The sequence below is a fragment of the Apiospora marii genome, assembly GCF_038362585.1.
Source record: "Apiospora marii strain CBS 49790 chromosome Unknown utg000009l_segment0_segment0, whole genome shotgun sequence".
Lineage (NCBI taxonomy): Eukaryota > Fungi > Ascomycota > Sordariomycetes > Amphisphaeriales > Apiosporaceae > Apiospora > Apiospora marii.
Window position 1 is genome coordinate 3,269,537 of NW_027117381.1, and position 18,155 is coordinate 3,287,691.

The 18,155-nt window shown below is 53.0% G+C and overlaps 5 protein-coding genes across 5 annotated transcripts; 1 reads left to right on the forward strand and 4 right to left on the reverse strand.

Moving 5' to 3' along the window:
* Positions 1-381: 381 nt before the first annotated feature.
* On the reverse strand, positions 382-2,080 carry PG985_012558 (uncharacterized protein; the record flags this gene model as incomplete). The annotated part of the gene is made up of 2 exons (XM_066832324.1): positions 382-470; positions 538-2,080. Coding segments are annotated over 2 exons (1,632 nt in total), but the record flags the coding sequence as incomplete, so codon positions are not given.
* Positions 2,081-2,930: 850 nt separating this feature from the next.
* On the reverse strand, positions 2,931-6,455 carry PG985_012559 (rab-GTPase-TBC domain-containing protein; the record flags this gene model as incomplete). Its single annotated transcript, XM_066832325.1, has 3 exons — positions 2,931-4,303; positions 4,330-5,926; positions 6,021-6,455. The coding sequence occupies 3 exons, from the start codon at positions 6,453-6,455 to the stop codon at positions 2,931-2,933; spliced, it is 3,405 nt and encodes a 1,134-aa protein (XP_066680375.1).
* A 2,409-nt stretch (positions 6,456-8,864) lies between these two features.
* On the forward strand, positions 8,865-10,212 carry PG985_012560 (protein kinase DC2; the record flags this gene model as incomplete). Its single annotated transcript, XM_066832326.1, has 3 exons — positions 8,865-9,011; positions 9,172-9,809; positions 9,885-10,212. The coding sequence occupies 3 exons, from the start codon at positions 8,865-8,867 to the stop codon at positions 10,210-10,212; spliced, it is 1,113 nt and encodes a 370-aa protein (XP_066680376.1).
* A 2,977-nt stretch (positions 10,213-13,189) lies between these two features.
* On the reverse strand, positions 13,190-14,650 carry PG985_012561 (uncharacterized protein; the record flags this gene model as incomplete). The annotated part of the gene is made up of 1 exon (XM_066832327.1): positions 13,190-14,650. One exon carries the CDS (start codon positions 14,648-14,650, stop codon positions 13,190-13,192), a length of 1,461 nt encoding a protein of 486 aa, XP_066680377.1.
* Positions 14,651-16,373: 1,723 nt separating this feature from the next.
* Positions 16,374-17,877, reverse strand: PG985_012562 (endonuclease/Exonuclease/phosphatase; the record flags this gene model as incomplete). The annotated part of the gene is made up of 2 exons (XM_066832328.1): positions 16,374-17,676; positions 17,747-17,877. The coding sequence occupies 2 exons, from the start codon at positions 17,875-17,877 to the stop codon at positions 16,374-16,376; spliced, it is 1,434 nt and encodes a 477-aa protein (XP_066680378.1).
* Positions 17,878-18,155: the final 278 nt, after the last annotated feature.

Sequence of the window (18,155 nt, forward strand, 5' to 3'; positions counted from 1 at the left end):
CGGCTTCGAGGTGTTGGACGCGTCGGGGTCCGTGGAGGCGCCCGTGTTACCGGCCTCGGTCGTGCTGGTTTCGTCGTTGGCGGCGGTAGAGGTGCTGGTAGCGTCGGGGTCGCCGCCGGCGGAAGTGGTGCTAACATCAGGGTTCTCGGCAGTAGAAGTGCTGCTGGTATCGGGGTTACCGGCGTCAGAAGTGGTGCTGACATCAGGGTTTCCGGCAGTAGAAGTAGTACTAGCGTCAACGTTTCCGGTGGTGCTGGCATCGGCGTTGGCGGAACTGGTGGTGCTCACGTCGGCGTTGGCGGAGCTCGTGGTGCTGACATCGGCGTTGGCAGAGCTGGTGGTGCTGACGTCGTTGTTGGCGGCGGAGCTGGTGGTGCTAACGGCCTCGCTGCTAGTGGTGCTAACGGCCTCGCTGCTGGTGGTGCTTACAGCCTCGCTGCTGGTGGTGGCGGACGCGCTGCTGCTGCTATCTATTCTTGATGTCAGTACTACTGTTTTTCTGAGCTTCGTCCAAGGAGCCCCCGAATCAAGACATACCAGTAGGCGTGCAGCTGTACGAATGGGTGACAGAGTAGGTCGATGTGTAAGAAGTATACCAGTCGCCGGTGGTGGCACTCGCGGAAATGGCATAAACCAGGACACCGTTATCGGGACCGCAGTTTTCCGTGTTGTCGGCGCCGTCACAGGGAAGCTTGCAGATCTCCATGTCATTGCTGTTTCCCAGGTTCCCCTTGGTGGTACCGCAGATGCAAGCGGCACCAGTCTGGGCGCCGCCGACCGCACCCCGCAGGGCAACCCAGTCCTTGGGTGGGTTCTGTGCCGCGCAAGCGGCGATGCAGTTGCTGACGCTGACCTTCTGATCCGGAAGGTTGGCGGCCAAGACCGGAGCCCCGCCGCTGATGGGGGCTGACCGGTCCGCGTCGGGGTAGCATCCGAAGTTGATGTACGTGCGGGCTCCGGCGGTGGCTGTGGCGACGAACGAAGCCGATCGGGTTATCTTCGGTTTGCCGGCATACGCGATCGTGTGCGTAGCACGGGCAAGAATGCTCTGAGGGGTGGTGATACACGTGTACTGGTTATCGGCCGGCGTTGCTACAGCTCTGGGTGCCAAGCCTGGAATTCGCGGGAGGTTGCAACCCATATAGTCCGGGTTCGCGTAGACTGGGTAGATCTGTTCTCCATCGTTACCACAGCAGTCTTGACCTGTGCAGCCCCTGAAACTCAGATTAATACGCAGTCTAAGAATGCTACAAAGTATGATACTTACTTGATGCCTTGCGCAGCGGAACATTTTTGTTTGCAGAATTGATCCGTTGTATCGTCGAATGAGCGCGCTTTGAGGCCAAAGTCCTGGCCACATTTGCAGTTGATACTGTGCAATTCGCGTCAGTAAGAAGAACATGCCGTGACAACAGTTTTGGAGCACATGATCATACCCTTTGGAAGACGCTCCGTTCTGCGCCATGTAGGCAAAGGGGTAGTAACTCGCAGCACAGAACGTCAGGCATTGAGCAGCTGTATCCACAGTCGTTTGAGAGATGTCTGTATCTCCTGTTGGGAGGTTTGGTTGGTAGAAGCAGCCCATCACGCCGTAGTTGGCAACCTTGTCAGTGACCAAGGAATAGTCCTGGAACGAGGGATCAACATAGATACGAGCGCCTCCGGTCGATCCGCAATTCTCTCGACCATCTCCTCGACAAGGGTCATTATTGGCGCAAGCGGACTCATCGGTAGTACTGGGGCTCAGTCCGTCAATGCTAGTACCGCAGCGGCACCCTCTTTCGTACAACGCAGCGTACTTAAAGCCGTGCCCGCGGCAAGCTTTGGTACAGCCTGCGGGCGTGATAGTTGAGTTAACATGCCCACTGGCGGCGTAGCCAGGGTATCCGCGCGAATAGTCACCATCCGGGTTGGTAGGGTTGTATCCGAACGGCTGTTTGGTCACTGCGGCACAGCCCAGGTACCTAATATCCTGGTCAGCCGAGCAGCCAAACGGCTCCTGGTAGAAGAAACCCTGAGCGCTGACGAGCCCGGCCGAAGCCAGGAGGCTCGTCAGCGCTGCGGCTTTGAACGACGCCATCGTGAGGGGCGAGTCCTATGCGAGCGAGCGGCGCCTCTCCCACTCAAACAAAAGCGAAACGAAGAAGAAGGGTGAAGTGTACAACGAATGTCTAAACTGTAAGGAGCGTGGATCAGTGGGTTGTGGATTAGAAGATTGGGGTCCATCTACGGCGTCGGACGAGGGTATTTGAAGACCTCTGCTCGCTCTAGAAAGGGATGGGTATAATGCTCAGAGAAGTCTCATTTGACCAAGGAATGCTCGACTGGATTGGCCGAAACCGAGTCATCTAGCCTCCCATAGGGGTAGCATTCCCTCCCTGGTTCAACCCCATTGCCACACGGTACCAAACCCCCTAGGCTAGTAGTTTCGAGAATGGTGTCGTTAGTCTCCGTAAAATGGCAAAAGTCTTTGCCCTGGAAGAGCAGCTGGTGTATGTACGGTCATTCAGTTGAGTGAGTGTAAGATGTCGAGTTGTGTTCATCAGGGCGATCTATTGAGTACCACGGCTACAGGCTCCTTCCACCTTCAAGGGCTAAGTAACGGGTCTTCATTTTGGCTGTATCATGGTGAAATTGAAACTCCCCTGGGGAAGGCAATAGTCTCGCATAGGCCTTTCATGGAATCCGACGAGTGGCGTAGTGCATGTCGAATGATGGTCCGGTTCACAGTCGTATCTCGTTAGATTCTTCGTGGCTAGACCATGTCTCAGCCATCTGGAGGGAACAACATATCAATTGATCTGAACACAACCCTTACTGCTCTAGTGGCAAGCCCCAGTGAAATCCCTCTTGCGTAAAGCAAGCAACTCCTAACGCAACAGATACAGTAATTCCAGACCCATTCCCTAGACAAAGTGTATGCGCCAATGTCAACCCTCGAATTCTACAATCCTTTGGCCTGGCGTGTCCACAGCCTCAGATTGGCTGCTCGTTGCCTCGGTGGGTTTTAGTATCGACTGGCTCGACCCTTCTTGGCCCTTGGAGGCTCCTGCCTCGGCATCCGCTCCATCCAAGAGATCTAGGTCCGATGAGCGTACACTGCGCCGTTCGGCATCTCCGCCGTAGCCACCTGCGGATTTAGGCACACGTAGATCCTCATCCTCATCTTCCTCTTCTTCCTTCTGCCCGGGTACAGCGTTCTGCTCGAGCTCCCGTTGCGCCTCTTCCATACGACGCCGAACCTCGGCCGCTACTCTTGATGCATCGGTAACGATGTTGTCCAGGACACCACGGAGACCTCTGGTAGCGCCGTTTGCAGCAGCCTGCGGAATCGGTAGAGAGCTTGCTGCCGAGCGTCCGAAGCTGGCAAATGTGGTGAGAGAAGGAGTGGACGGGTTGGCGCTCGGGAGACCCTCGGTAACGTGCAGCGAAGTCGGGAACGAAGATTCGAAAAATTGCTCAAGCAATTCATCCGCCAACACAACCATGCGGAAGGTAGGTAATGTCATGTGTAAGGGGTTAGAGGGGTCCAGAGCAACATTCGCCTTCTCGGACTGTGCCTTGGAGACGGAGCGTGGTGTCTCATTTTCCGTGTCTGGTTTACCAAGGGCTGGGGGGTTGGACGGCAAAGCTGCCTTCTTCTTGGCGGCGCTTGGCTTCTCCTCGGGAGTCTCTAGTGGGCTTTCCTTAGGGGCATCAAATGCCAAGAGATCCTCTTCCTCTTCTTCGTCCTCATCATCACCAATGGCAAATGCGCTGTCATCAGGCGCCTGGCTTTCATCTGCCCCTATTTTGGGGGACACAGCATTGGTCGCATGCTCCGTTTGGTTGGCGGGGTGGTCTGGGTCGGCGTATTCAAAGCATCGCCTAATGAAAGCACTGACACTTCCAAGGAATCTTTCGTTCATGGTGCCGCCAATAGGTGGGCTCAATGGGCCACTGGTGTCCGTTAACGTGCTGAGGGATGGATTTGAACTCGAGGGGCTGAGAGTGCCTTCCAGACCACGGCGCGATAAGAATAGTAGTGCTTCGGATATCCGTAGAATGCCCTCTCTGTCAACTTTTCCATCGCCGTCGTCGTCATAAAGCTCGAAGAAATATGTGATAGTGCCCATGATATCACGTCTGCCCTTAATCTGAGCAAGACCGGTCACCACATTCTGTAACGTCAGTGTCGAAGTTGAGTCAACATCCCACCGCCTGAACAGTCGTTGCATGAACTCGTGTTCGGCGGGCTCTGGCCTAGATCCCCAAGGCGAAAGAAGATTGTTAGTAGACTTCCGGAAGCTGCTGAAGTATTGGTCTTTGTCGGCAGGGGGAATGTATCACGTCTGGGTGTTACTGGGGAGTCGGCAATTGCCCACTTCGACATCGCGGCGAGAAACTCGCGGAAAGCATCGTAGTCCATCAGGCTGGTGCTAGGGCCAAGGCCGACACGACCTTTCTCGACACCGTGGTCAGAATGGTCTGAGAAAGCGGACGCCCCGCTGGGTCTGGCTGTTTTGGCCCGGCGAAGCTTCTCTTCCTGTATGCTTTGATCGCGTTGTTGTCGCTCATAGAGAATAGTATAAAACCTATCATATACGGCACCGAGCTCCTGTGGGCTGAGGAGTTTGCTGTCTGGCCCAAGGTTCCGGATAGCTGTTCGCTTCGCAAAATTCTCAATATTATTGAGAACAGCGTCCTTGTTCTTCAGCCGCAGATCTTGAATTGTGCTGTGCGTGATTCCAGAGAACTCCTTGAAAGCCACAACCATTAACTCCTGGAAACGGTTGATGGCTCTCAGCTTTGGGTTTTCGGACTTGGGATGAGCCGATTCATCCAAGCGTGAAAAGTAGCCCTTCAGAACTGATATAAAAGCGCCGTCATCTGTGGCGTCCAGTAATTCCTCCCCGTTGATACGTAAGATTGCTAACCCGACTTGGAACAGCACCTTAGGGCCCTCGACGAAGAATACATCAAGTACTCGGAAAGCGAACACTAGTGGCATCGAGTTGATGTAAAGAGACAAGAACCAGGGAAGCGATACGACTGATAGCTGAACATCGGCTTTGACCAGATGCTCCCACAGTACAGGCATCGTCTTCTCGACTAGTGACTCAAAGACCTTCTGGTCCAGCAGAGTCCCGTACATGGTCGTGGAATAATATCCTGGGACGAGTCTGTCGCAAAGAGCAGACAGGAGGAAGAAGGCTTGCGACTCTGATATATAGATCAACAAGGCCGCGACAACAATGTTCATGGCTTGGCAGTAGCCAACTTCGGGGTTGACCCAGCTATAGGCTGTGAGGACGCGACGTAGCCGTCCTATGCCTTCCTCGGACTGGAATCCAGGATACTCAGGAAGACTTCGGTTGAGATCTTTCTCGATCTCGTCGATAGCGAGAGACTCCTTGCCCGAAAACTTGGCGAGAGTGTCAGTGTAGAGTGTAGGATTCTCAAGCCTCAGATACAAGGACCCAGAAGTCAGTTCCCACATCTCTCCTCTGAGACGATTAGGTAGACCGACACGGATCAGCTTGTGAAATGTCGGCTGGCGGATCAGCGTCGCATTCCGCCCGTTGTCACGCAGGTATTCGGCCCAGAGCCTCATTTTGGCCCTATCTCTCAGCTTCTTCGGGTCGCCTGGGTATTTGAACATCATCCCTAGACCGGCGTCTGGTGCATTGGCGGACTTCTTTTCCTCGGGTCGCAGTAGGTATTCAGAGTAGCATTCGGCGACGACTTTCTTGAGCTTGCCGACATTGCCAACGCCACCTCTCAGGCCCTTCTTCAGGCCATCGCAGAACCTCTCACATGCGTGGCGAGTCCCAGCGAGCTGGATGGTGATTCTCTGTTCTCGTATTTGACTCTTGTCCTTCGGTGCATCTTTGTCCTTGGACGCTTCTTGTGGGATACCGTTCCATGTCGTAATGGCAAGCGCAAACTAGAATACCCAGATAGGTCAGCCATGGCGTTCAGGGCTTCACGGATTCACGAAAATCGCCGAGGAATTGAAAGGGGAGGTATATTGAGCTGACCTGGAAACTCTGGCTGTTCAGTCGTTCGACCCGCCTAATGGCACACAACGGAAATGTGAAACCATTACCACTTGGCCCGCCGCCGTGGGTTTGGCCAGTGAAGGCAGAGGAAGCTGAAGTGCTGGCTGAGCTGACGAAGCTTGATGGAGTGGTGGAGAAGCACATGTACGCCTCTGACAAGTGCAGCTTTCCAGCATAATGCCAGCCGCGGTCGCGCTCCTTGTCGCCTTGGGTGACGTTCGAAGGGGGGATGGTCAACTCGGCGGGGATCTCGTACAAGGGCGTCTGGCTGCTGGGCAGGCGGAATTGATGCTGGAACAAGGTGGACTTGGCCGGGTTGCGGTCGGAATTGGTGAGGTTCAGGCCTTGCATAGGGTCAATCAGCTGCTGGGCAGCCGACTGTGCCTTTTGCACGAGATTCGAGATGTTGAACATCGTGTCGGTTGGACCAAGGTCTCGTTGTAGACCAAATGCACTGGTCAGAGCATGTCGGGTAACATGCAACAGCACGCAAAGATCAACGACTCGTGTTGACGGGCGAAAATGGACTTTGTCTATGTGATCACGGTTGAAAGAAACGCTCGCTATTGGCTGTATGTCTTTGATGGATGTTGTTCGAGGGGGAGCGGCAGGTCACGTAGGTTAAGTCGGGAGCAATGACAAGGCATTAGCTGATTCCATACAAGGATTAGGCGGCTTAGTCAGGGGCTCTGGGTGGGGCTGGCTAGAGCTGGGCCTTGTGGTCCAGCTCAAGACTCAAGATATGACGGCCGGCAGTGGACAAGAAACACCCAGAGCCTTTGTGCTTCAATTGGTTTTGTCGCCGTTCTCACGCCATAACGTATCCTAACACACCTGACAAGAAAACTCCAAAGATGTAGGTAGAGCAATCCTGAGCTCTTGAGAAGCCTTTGACAGCTCAATGATTGACGGCGTGCAATTACTCTGGAACCATATCATTAGGCACATATCATTAGGCAGGGTGTATCTCAGTATGAGGATCTACCTGCCAATACGAAGTGGGTCGCAGGCACTTACAGACATAGATAGATACCATTGCTAGTAACTGCCAGTAACTACATGATGCATGCATTGCCGAAGTAGTAGCTATAGAACAGAGCTCGGTGTGTATGGTGTGATATGTAGTACTTGGTCCCTGGATAAGTTGCGGAGATGGGATGGATCACTGGTCGTGAATGGAGAAGCTGACAACTGAAAGACTGGTCGTAACGGGTAATAACTGCAGTGCCTCTAAGAAAACTGCCTATTAAATTAGAGATGCCAAGCTGCAGGGTGCTGCTTCGTGCCTGAGTAAGGGTATCTTTCCAGAATGTCCTACGATACGGTATATCATTCACCTCTTAATCCAACCAATGGCCGTGTTCGACACCTGCCTTACCTACCCCGAGATTAGATGAGAGTTCATCCGTTCTTCGATTAGAGCTGCAGCTTCATGTCGCCCTCTGAAGGAAAGACCCATCGAAATGCAACTATAATCGGCGTTTTCGAGTCAGAAGATGACGATGGCGGAGATTTCTGCAGCTATCACAAGCTGAAGAGGCGGCAGTAGGTAGGTATGGAGAACGTAGTATATCCAGTAGCATCGTCAACTTTTGTCGTGGTCCGCCGCTCCGCGATCCCCACCTGCATGCACACAGGGACTTATCGATAGTGAGGTCTCCCTGATCCAGTAGGTAGCTCCCCCCAGGATGCACATGCCACGCGAGGATATATTGGATTTCGAGTGTAGGCTCATCCGCCCAGCTCCAGCTCGAGATCTGGTGGATGTGGGGTTCCACGATACGGAAGCCGAGCAAAAATATGTCGGAGACCCTCCTCTAGTCATGAACCCGCGAAGCATGTCGCTACACTAGTCATTCAGGTGACAAGACATGCATTTATATTACTAGAGTGAGAGGCAGCCGGATAGTAGATCGAGCCTACCTGGTAGCCTCATATCGGTATCGGTGTACCCAGGTCTTAATTGTTGGGATTGACCAGTCACCACACGTCAATGCCGTCATAGCAGGGCTCTTCCTTCTTGGAGCGTAGTTTCATATGCAGCAAAACTGACATGGTAGCCGGAGCTGTGCATAACACGCAGCGTCAATAGGGAGGTGGCTGGGAGGGAAAGAGAGAGAGATAAAAAAAAAAGTCGCTATTTTGAGATCTGATTAATCAAGCAACCTATCCACCAAATCGGGGAGTCGGGATGCCTAGTTGAGCAATAGGATCATGTCAGCCGGTACGTACTTGAACATGCCACCCCAAATAAAGTGATCCGTTGAAGTCAGTTCTCGTCTCTCACCCCGCAGCGGGCGCGGCTGAAGCGCACAACGTCATCAGGTCTGGAAGGATGTTGACTCTATTTTGGAGGGGAGTTATCGAAAAGTAGGCAGTCTAGCTAAGGTGTGCCAAAAAAGATTTATTAAACTAATTAGGCTTCGCGATCTCTCGTTGGAAAAAAAAGAAAAAAAAAAGCTTTCCCACCCCCAGCCCTTGCCGATTGATGCCAAACACTTGTCGCACTGCTTCGCTTTCCCCAGTGGCATATCGTGTGTGTCTGTCTTTGCTCTGTCTCTGTCTTGCCGCCCGCCCACTCGAGCGAACTAACTCGCAGCTGGATGGATCTCACTCGGCTCTAATTCAGATCAATCAATGTCAACCGACCCACCGGAAAACGAGACGAAGAGGATCCTTCGGCGGACCGTCGTCTGAAACTTGATTTGCTGGGGAAACTTCACAACCGTCACAAACGAGTCGGTATACCCAAATCACAGAAAATAATCGCTCGGGGCTTTTGGTCACGCACGCACGAATCACACCCGTTCTGCCTGTCAGGCCATGGCCGCCGTCGCAACCCAACCGAACCCTATACAACTGGCTGGCGGCGGTATCAAGATGGCTCAAAATGCGGGGGATTCGGGATTGGGATCACACAGCCAGAAGCTGAGCCCTGATTCATTCAGCCTTGTTCGCACACTTGGCACGGTGAGTCTTGTTGTTTGCCCCTCTTTAGATTCGCAGGTCCGAGTGGGAGCTGGGAGGGGTGATGATGTTGGTGGTGAAGCCAGCGGCGGTGGTGGTAGTGGTGGTGGTATTTGCGCGTCAGGGTGTCCCGCCATTCCAGTCCGCTAACAATCATCCGTAGGGTACGTTTGCCCGCGTGTGCCTGGTGCGACCCAAGACCGCCTCCGACAAAGAAGACAACGACCAAGTCTATGCGCTCAAGATCCTGCGCAAAGCCGAGATCATCAAGCTCAAGCAGATCGACCACGTGCGCCACGAGCGCGAGATCCTGGCCGACGTGGCGGGGCACCCCTTCATCACGACCCTGATCGCCTCCTTCGCCGACCGCGACTCGATATACATGCTGCTCGACTACGTCCCCGGCGGCGAGCTCTTCAGCTACCTACGGCGGCATCGGCGTTTTCCCGAGGAGTGGGCGCAGTTCTACGCCGCCGAGATTGTGCTGGTTTTAGAGTTCCTGCACGAACAGCAGGGCGGGGTCGCGTACCGGGACCTGAAGCCCGAGAACCTGCTGCTCGACGGGGAGGGCCACGTGAAGCTGGTCGACTTCGGATTCGCCAAGCGGTTAGGGAGCAAGGACGAGCGACCGGTCGAGACGTACACGCTTTGTGGTACCCCGGAGTACCTCGCCCCGGAGGTCATTCAAAATAAGGGCCACACGACCGCCGTGGACTGGTGGGCGCTGGGAATCCTCATATACGAATTCCTGACGGGGTACCCTCCATTCTGGCACCAGAACCCCATCGAGATCTACAAACAGTGCGTTATATCATATATTCCCGCCCATACAACGGGTAGGATATGACGGAGCGATTGTGCTAACCTTGGGCGCAGAATTGTTGAAAAGCCGGTCATGTTCCCGGCAGAACCCCAAATCTCGCACAATGCGCAACACATAATACGATCCCTGTGCACAGTAGACCGCTCACGACGGCTGGGCAACATCAACGGCGGCTCGGTGCGGGTCAAGGAGCACCCGTTCTTTGAGGGGGTCGATTGGGAGGTCATGCTGCGCCGACAAGTACACCCGCCCATCCAGCCCGCCGTGCGATTCCCCGGAGATGCCTCATGTTTCGATGTGTATCCCGAAGATGATGGCAAGCGCGAGCCGTACACGGACGAGCTGCTCAACAAATACGATAAGTACTTTGAAGGCTTCTGAGCTAGAACAGAGCAGAAGAGTCCCCGTGGAGGTTTTTTATAAAGTAGGTTCTGTTTGATGGGTTACTTTTTTTTACGACTGATGAGAATTCGATCCCCCCCCTTTTAAAAGGAGCAAAACAAGACCAACGTTGTTCCATGTACCATATGTTGCCATATACACATACTGTCATATATTTTATTACTTTTTCAGGCGCTAGAAGGGGTGTGGCGCGCGGAGCAGCTGTGGTTGTCTACCAGTTAGAGGAGTTACGGGAGGGGGGGGGGGAGACTCCACGGAAGGAGCTTTCAGCACAAGCATCCGGAGTTTGGTTGGGGTTTTCAACGTTCACCTTGCTTGCTTTGGGATATATATCGGGATAGGGGTTCATGCAACGGACGTCTTACATAGCTCAAGGACGAGTCAATACACTCAATTAAAAATTGTATCCTACTCTCTTCTGTCAGAACTGGATGGGTGTACGAGAACTTGGCTTGGTCCTTGCCTAATCGGTGACAGGGGTCCTTGGAAGACCTGCTGGGATGAGGTATGCCAAGTCTAGGAGTGTGGCTGTCGGCTGCCACCTCTCTAACGATAGCCGGGGTCTTAGACAGTCTGTGAAGCCAGCCACTCATGCTCGCAGTGCATTCCAGGGCTCACGCTTGTTTGCTGTTTGCTCAAAGCTGGCTTTACGTCACCGGTCCGGCCCGGTGGCTGGCCCGGGTTTTAGGCAGGCAGCCAACCACGCTGCACCCTCATGTTTCTACTGACTTGCAATGCTGGTAAATAGTGCTATACAATTCTAATTACAGTACAATTTTCCCAGTGAAGTAGCTGAACACTAACACAAGGTTCCTTCGTCCGACACGGACGGCTTCGCTTTTTGGCATTTTTACATGCCGGTATTCTAATGTATACTTGACCCATAATCAAATGTGTTCTTTTTCATTTTTGGGACATGTCTTACTAGATCTAAGTGCTCAACGGGCTGCGTGTTTTCTCCATCTCATATGTGTGTCGTACATACATCGCTGGTTATGTGGTGTAGTGGTAGGGTGTATCAGTCTTGAAAACGCATGCTTTGTTTCCTTGGGATTAGCCACTCCGGTGGCTAACACCACAGTACCTACCTATATAAATCCTAACAAAGCACGAATTTCCCAGCGAAGTAGCTGAGAACAAACCAACCAGTCAACCAGTCGTCCCAATCCTCAGCGTGGCCTACCATCTCGGCCTTAAATGAATGGCTCCTTCGCTTTTTGACTTCTCTTTCCATGCTCCCTGTTCGTGTTATCGCTTTTTGCTATAAACTAAATATCTACCAAATATATTTAATCTGTGGATTACTGACCCGGAGCGTAGTGAAAGATCGGCAGGTGAGTGTGTGCGTGCGGGTTGGCTGGACCCCTATGTAGGTATCTGTCGCGGATGGATGGTATAGGGGTAAAGGTCGCGCTTTACCTTTTGTGTGTACACTCAAACACAACGGTTCAATTCTGGGCAGTTGCACTCAATTTTACTCCCCAATGTAACTTTCGTTGTCTGATCGGCTCGTTTGCTTAGACCCTTGTCGCCGGATGACACATTTCGGGTAGGCAGCCACCCGTGGCAACCACGGACACCGCCAACATCATTTCCTTTCTCAGAACCGGTCCCGCCTGTACTCCACGGAGATGTAGCCCGGGGGTGATATATAAATCTTAATAAAGTCAAAGTTCATCAGCGAAGTAGCTCATTGGGGACGAAGAAAGCAAATCCGGAACGTGGCCTACTATCCGGGCGTTAAATGGATGGCTCCTTCGCTTTTATCTTTTTCTTCTACTATTATCCTTTCTCGTACCAGGTATCTCTATCCCAATACTCAGCTGTGACTGATCATGGGGCCGGGCTTGGTGAAAGGGCTGGTGGTTCCTCCTAGGTACATACCCCGAATGCAAGCTGGTTGATTGGTATGATGAGAGTATGTAAATCTCAAAGGGTAACTCTTTGATAAATGTTTGTATGATAAGATACCATGGTTCGGTTCTGGATAGAAGCTTCTGTTCTTTTTTTATTTTTTATTCTCGACTGTAGCTTACACAGCTCGTTTGCTTGCCGGCGAGTGGCACAGAAACACATACAGCAACCACGCTCGCCAACAACTACAACTCCATCTTTACATCAGCCAAGTCACCAACCAGCAATTTGCAAAAGGGAACAACAGTATGGTGAAATGACAGAATCAAATCAGTACGCTAGAAGGGTATCATCTATCTATCTATGCTGCAAGCAATGTTGGCCGTTCAGATGCCAGAACGAAACGCTAAAAACGAGCAAAACGAAACGCTTGCCGACATGTCTGTCTAGCATCAACTCTACCCTGGTTTTTGTTCATCGTCTCCTCCTTCCCCCTCCGTTTGGTCGCAGGAGTCCAAAAAAGATTCGCTTCTAGCTTACTAATGGGTCTCGAGGCCCTTTTCAGCTAATTCGGTGTGCCCGCGTGATCTCCACGGACGAAATGCCCCCTCGTGTGGCCGTTTGTTCCTACCGATGACTTGCGTGTTCCTCGCTGGCTGAGCGGTATTTCCCACCATGACAACAAGATGGTACGCCTCTCGAGCCTTGCGGGCAACAGACTGCTTATCGCTGAGTGTTGCTGGAAACTGGTGCAAGTCATGGGTGGAAGTTGGTCATCACTTGGTGGGTTGGTTGCGGGTACGGTACTCGAACACAAAGGGCGTTCCCTTCAGATCAAGGCTTTTATTCTCCTGCCTCGAGCTTTCTCTTTCTTCTTCTTTGTTGCCTTTTCCTCGTTTTTTCTCTTTCTGTCGTCGGACAGGTCTTTTCTTTTATTCTTCTTTTTTTCGTATCTGTTGTTTTGGTTGGGTGGGGTGACTCGTAGTGCCGCCGAAAATGTTGCATGATCGTCGACTTGAACAAAGTCGGAAGGCTCGGAGCCAAGTGGTTTCGCAAACAACTCCCAGTTCAAGGCTCCCATGCTGGTACAAAGTCGCCGAGCCTAGATGAAGTTGTCGTCGTCGTCGTCATCACCCAGAGCCTCGCGCAAGATACGCTCGGCGTTTGCCTCAGCATCGTCGGAAGCGTCGTACCAGGGCGTAAACACCCCGTCATCGTCCACACCATCCTCGCTGTCGGAATCGGTCTCGTTATTCTGCTCCTCATGCTCCTCTTCGCGGTGCGCCTCCTCGTGGATCCGGTAGAGGCTGGGAATGCCGAGCGGATACTGGATGGACCACTGGTCGACACCGTCTTGGAGACTGATGAAGTGGTCATGCATCTCACAGTTGAGCTTACCCATCTTGGTCTGCGCCCAGCGTATAACGGCGGCCTGAGTATTGGTGGGGGCAGAGGAAGGGCTGACCGGAAGAAGGCCCGCCCAGATTGCATCATTGCGCTTGACGGCAAGTCTGTTAGATTCCATGTCCTGCGCGGCTCCCGACTTGCGCTGGTCGGCTTCGAGGTCGGTAGGCATGAGGGTCGTCTCGAGGAGATTCTTCTGATACTGGAGGTTGCTCCGGTTGAGGCACATAGACTCCATCGTTCTCTTCCGGTTCTTACGGCTGAGAGCGGATGTCTCGTCCTCCAGCTTCCAGGTGCGGAAGCGCTGCAGGCGAAGATGGTTGGCTGCAGGACCGTAGGCGCTGTCGAGAGCCAACTCGAAAGCGAAGTCGACTCTCGAAACCTCAACGCTCATTCTAGCCAAGGTTACGTCGGTCCAGAAAGTACTCATAGTGTAGTCATCATCACGGAGATTCCACATGCCGTAATCGTCCGTGACGGCTCCCAGGATGTCGATCATCTTCAGTATGGGCTCAGGAGTAGTGCTCCTATCCGGAGCAAGGTCCTGATCCGGAGTCATGTCGCTGCCCGTAAGATTCTGGTAGTACCACTCCACACACGTTGCGCTCATTTTCTTGTCCCTGATCAGTGGCAGAAGGATAGCCATGTGGGCCAAAGACAAGAAGTTGTAGTCACTCTTCAACATGGAGTGCAGCTCGCCCATAGGCTTGGACGTGAGCTTGAAGGTGCCGGGGCCTGCCGAAGTCAACTTGATCGCCAGGTTACGAACGTTCCAATGCTTCATGTTGCTGAGCAGGGAGGCCACCTCTCGAACCTTGGTCCAGAGGCAAATGATCTGGGTGGGGTCGGTGCCGTCAGCGGCCGAAGGGTCGATGATGATGCTGAGTTGATCGATCTCGGAGACATCACCAATGATGCCCCGGATGAAGTCGTTATTCAAGTGGATGAACACCTGCGAGGTCGACTCAGTCGGGGACGTCATCCACTCCATCTCAAGCCAGTCATTGCGACGCTCCTGATCGAATGCCTTGATGTAGATGGTCAGGTACATCAGACACTCATCCGTGGGGGTCTGAGGTCGGCGAGGGGGGCCGACCTCAGGACTGGGGGCCACGAGGGCTCCCGCACCCGAGCAACGAGTGGAGGGGGTCTCAGGCATCGTTGACGGTGCGAGAGACACGTTCGGCGTCTACTGAGGGGTTAGTGTCTTTCTACCTCGGTTTGGCAGGAGGGACGAAGGAGACTGAAGGGGAGACTGAAGGAGACTGGCAGATGGACTCGGCGAAGTGGTGGTCGGTGGGCAGCGGTAACCCTGTGTTGGATGCACCGGGCTACCTTTCTTTACTCAAAGCGTTGTTGACTGAGTGATGGATGATGGATCAAGAAGAAACTCACAACAAGTGATCTTCTTGAGTGTTGGAAGAAGAAAAAGACTTACACAAATGTTCCTCTTAGGTGGTTGATGGAAGAGTAACTTACTCTGGGTGGGTGTTCTTCGCAAGTGGTGGTTGTGGTTGTGGCCTGGTTATGTATGCCAGAGGGATGCGAATTTTTCCTGGTTATTTTTGGCCTGGGTTGGTCTTTTGTGTGGGATGATTTCCTCTTGATCAACTGAGGCCGGAAGGCAAAAGAATCAGCATGGAAAGAAAGAAAGAAAGCCAATAGAAGTGCTTATCCGCTGTTTTGGGCCGAAGCTCCCTATAGTGAGCTTTCAGCTAGCAAAGGTATCGTTCAGTGTTGGACAGTGGGTAGGCAGATATCTAGGCCCAGGGGTGCCCGAAGCAACCCAATTCCAGGCAGGCCGGTAAGGTTGTCAGATATCGCCGCCTCCTTTTAGGGCTTCACACATTTTTTTGCGTGGGCAGTTTATCAAGGCGCCTGCGTGCGTATACGGAGTCTCTAGATCAGACGGAGGTAGGGCTTATGAATGACCACTGATGCGAGCAGTACAAGGCAATGGGAGTCCTTGCCTCGAATGGGACACACCAGTTGCAGACTTTTGTGACGAAGTAGTCAACAGCTCGTGCGCCGTATAGTTCGGCGAGTGCCGTATAGTTCGGCGAGTGCTGTATAGTTCGGCGAACGCTGTATCATCATGGACACAAGCTCAAAGGGTCAAAGGTTTGGGAACCACCCATTGTCCCGAGATACTATATGTAAATATGAATCACAGAGGTAACCAAGTCTTGTCCTGTAACTAGATAGTGACTTTTTCAGCCCTCATGTTAAGCGCAGATGCGTCAGTGTTCCAGAAGCCTTTCTTTCATTACAACACAGAGTGTGGCAGTTGTGGGAGAGACGGCGACGTTTTCGAGCAGGATGACATGTTGACTCTTGGAACAGGTAGTCTGTGGGAAGCCATATCCTCTGTAACAGAAGACAGTCGTTATACGTTGTCACTTAGGGAATGATTGGGTGCAATTATTACTCTCATATGGTCATGTGGACACTGACATGTAAGTTACCAGGTGGGATATGAAAACTCCAAAGGTCACCACATCAGACTGTGCCAGCACAAGAAGTACGGGGTAATTGAGTTCTATTCCAGCATAATGCCAATCCACGCCCTTAAAGAAGGCCGTATAACGATGAGAGCGCCCAACAGGGTATACTCACTGCGAACGCCGGGCCGTACTGTCCTACTCCGGCCTGCCTTTTATTCTATGCTAACACACTCACAAACACACACGCCTCCCTCGAAAGCGCGGTATAAAATACAAAACGAAAACAGATAACCACTCAGGCCAACGCCATGCATTCCGTATACCAATCCCGTCCGATCCTCCTCAAGAAAACACGGCCCTCCTCACGCCATTGAAACACGCCCAACACCCGGAGCCACAAACCGAGAGCCGCTGCAGCATGCGTTTCGCTCCGCCCACCTATAGAGAACGATACCAATATACACCGAGCGCCACGATGAAGGCTGTCATGAAAAACATGATGCCCTGCTTGGACTGCGAGATGTACATGGACCAGCCCACGAGCGATTCCCACTTCTTGACAGACGCGCGATGCTCCCACGAATCAACGTCGATAGCCTTGGGGAGTCGTATTCTCGGATCCACCGCTACGCTCTCACGCGAGGTACGACCTGCGACCTCGGAGTCTCGCAGCGTGGTTTCGACCAAATCGGTGGGCGGTTTGAGCTCGTCTGGGGTGAGTACAGGGACCTGCACCCTCAGGAAGACACCTCGATGGTCGCTACTGCGCACCACAGGCAGGCAGTCGTACGCTGTAACCTCCATCTCGGGGCGTTTCTTGCTCACACCCCCATCGCCCTTAACCCAGTCGGGGATATCGAGCCACAGTACACGGTCGCACCAACCAGGCCACCGGTGCTTGGCGAACTTCCACTTGATCTCTTCGACCCCATTATCTTCCCGCAGCCCGGGCCCGGATGCCTCCTTAGGCTGCACATTGTACTTGTAAGTGGGTGGGAAGTGGATGGGTGCCTCGCTGAGTCCATGAAGCGCCCTACCTGCTTTTTTCTCGGCAGTGAGTTGGTCAAGTGCCAGGAAGCGCGGGTAGTAGTCCTCGCTCGTCTCGTCATCAACGACGGGAAACACGGCATCTGCGGGAGGTGCCGTCTTGGACAGCCGGTAGTTCAGGTCACCGGCAACGAAGAGATGACCGCCGGGCTTGTAGATGCTGACGTCGTGGAGCTTCTTTTCCGTTTCTGGATGGAAAAGCAGCGGCTCTATGTCCCCCTCGGTCGTCGCCCTCTCGATGCGTGCTGGGGGGTCCGCTTGTACAATCGTCTTGGGATCGGCAAAGACCAGCCCGCTCACAATGCTCTCCCAGTTGCGATTTCTGCGTTCCAGATTCCATTCCATGGCGGCCAAGTGCGTGCTCACGAACGTAAGCTCTGTTTCTTTTCCGCCTTTGCTGTACATCATGCGAAGCCCTACAGCTCCCTTGTTGGCCATATCACCAGCACCAAACCCCACCTCGGCCGCTTGCATGTTCGTGAGGGCGGTCGGGTCGCGAGCAAAGAGCATAATACCGGTCATACCGACGTTTCGTGTCCTGACAAGCGTGTAGGGCTGCTCTCTAGATTGTCCTTCGTCTTGCATGAACTTTGCTGCTGCCATATTCAAAGCCGATTCGTATCGTTCGAAAAACGGGCTCAGAAAGTAGGAGCCAATGAATGCCGCCGAGATAGGAGCCATCTCTTGCAGCGAACTATCCGCGTGTTAGTGTTAGGTCATGTTCCCATTCCGAATACTGGGGCAGGGGCATTGGGGCGACGTACAAGACGACCAGCTCAGGAAGATGCGTCGCATTTTGGCTGAAAGCTCGATTCAGGTGATTGGCGAACGCAGAAACCGATATGAAATGCTTGGCAGCATTGAAGGTGAGGTAGAAAGTATCCAGAGACGCCATCGCTGCCTTAGATGCTGTCGAGAGTAGTCTAGACGTGTAAAAGAGCCCGAATAACCCTGATTTCGCGAGTTGCCCCGTAGGAGGACACAAGAAAAGAGTACGGAAACCCAGGTGTTTAAGCAGTTAGAAAGGAGGAACTCTGGAACAGCATAGCATAGCAGGCTATATATACGGAGGCGATGAGGGAAAGGAAGCCTAACAACAGCATACAAAGCGTGAGTGTTCACGGTGGTAAAGAGTGAAAGGATGCGATGAGCACTTCATTCAGCTCAGCCCGC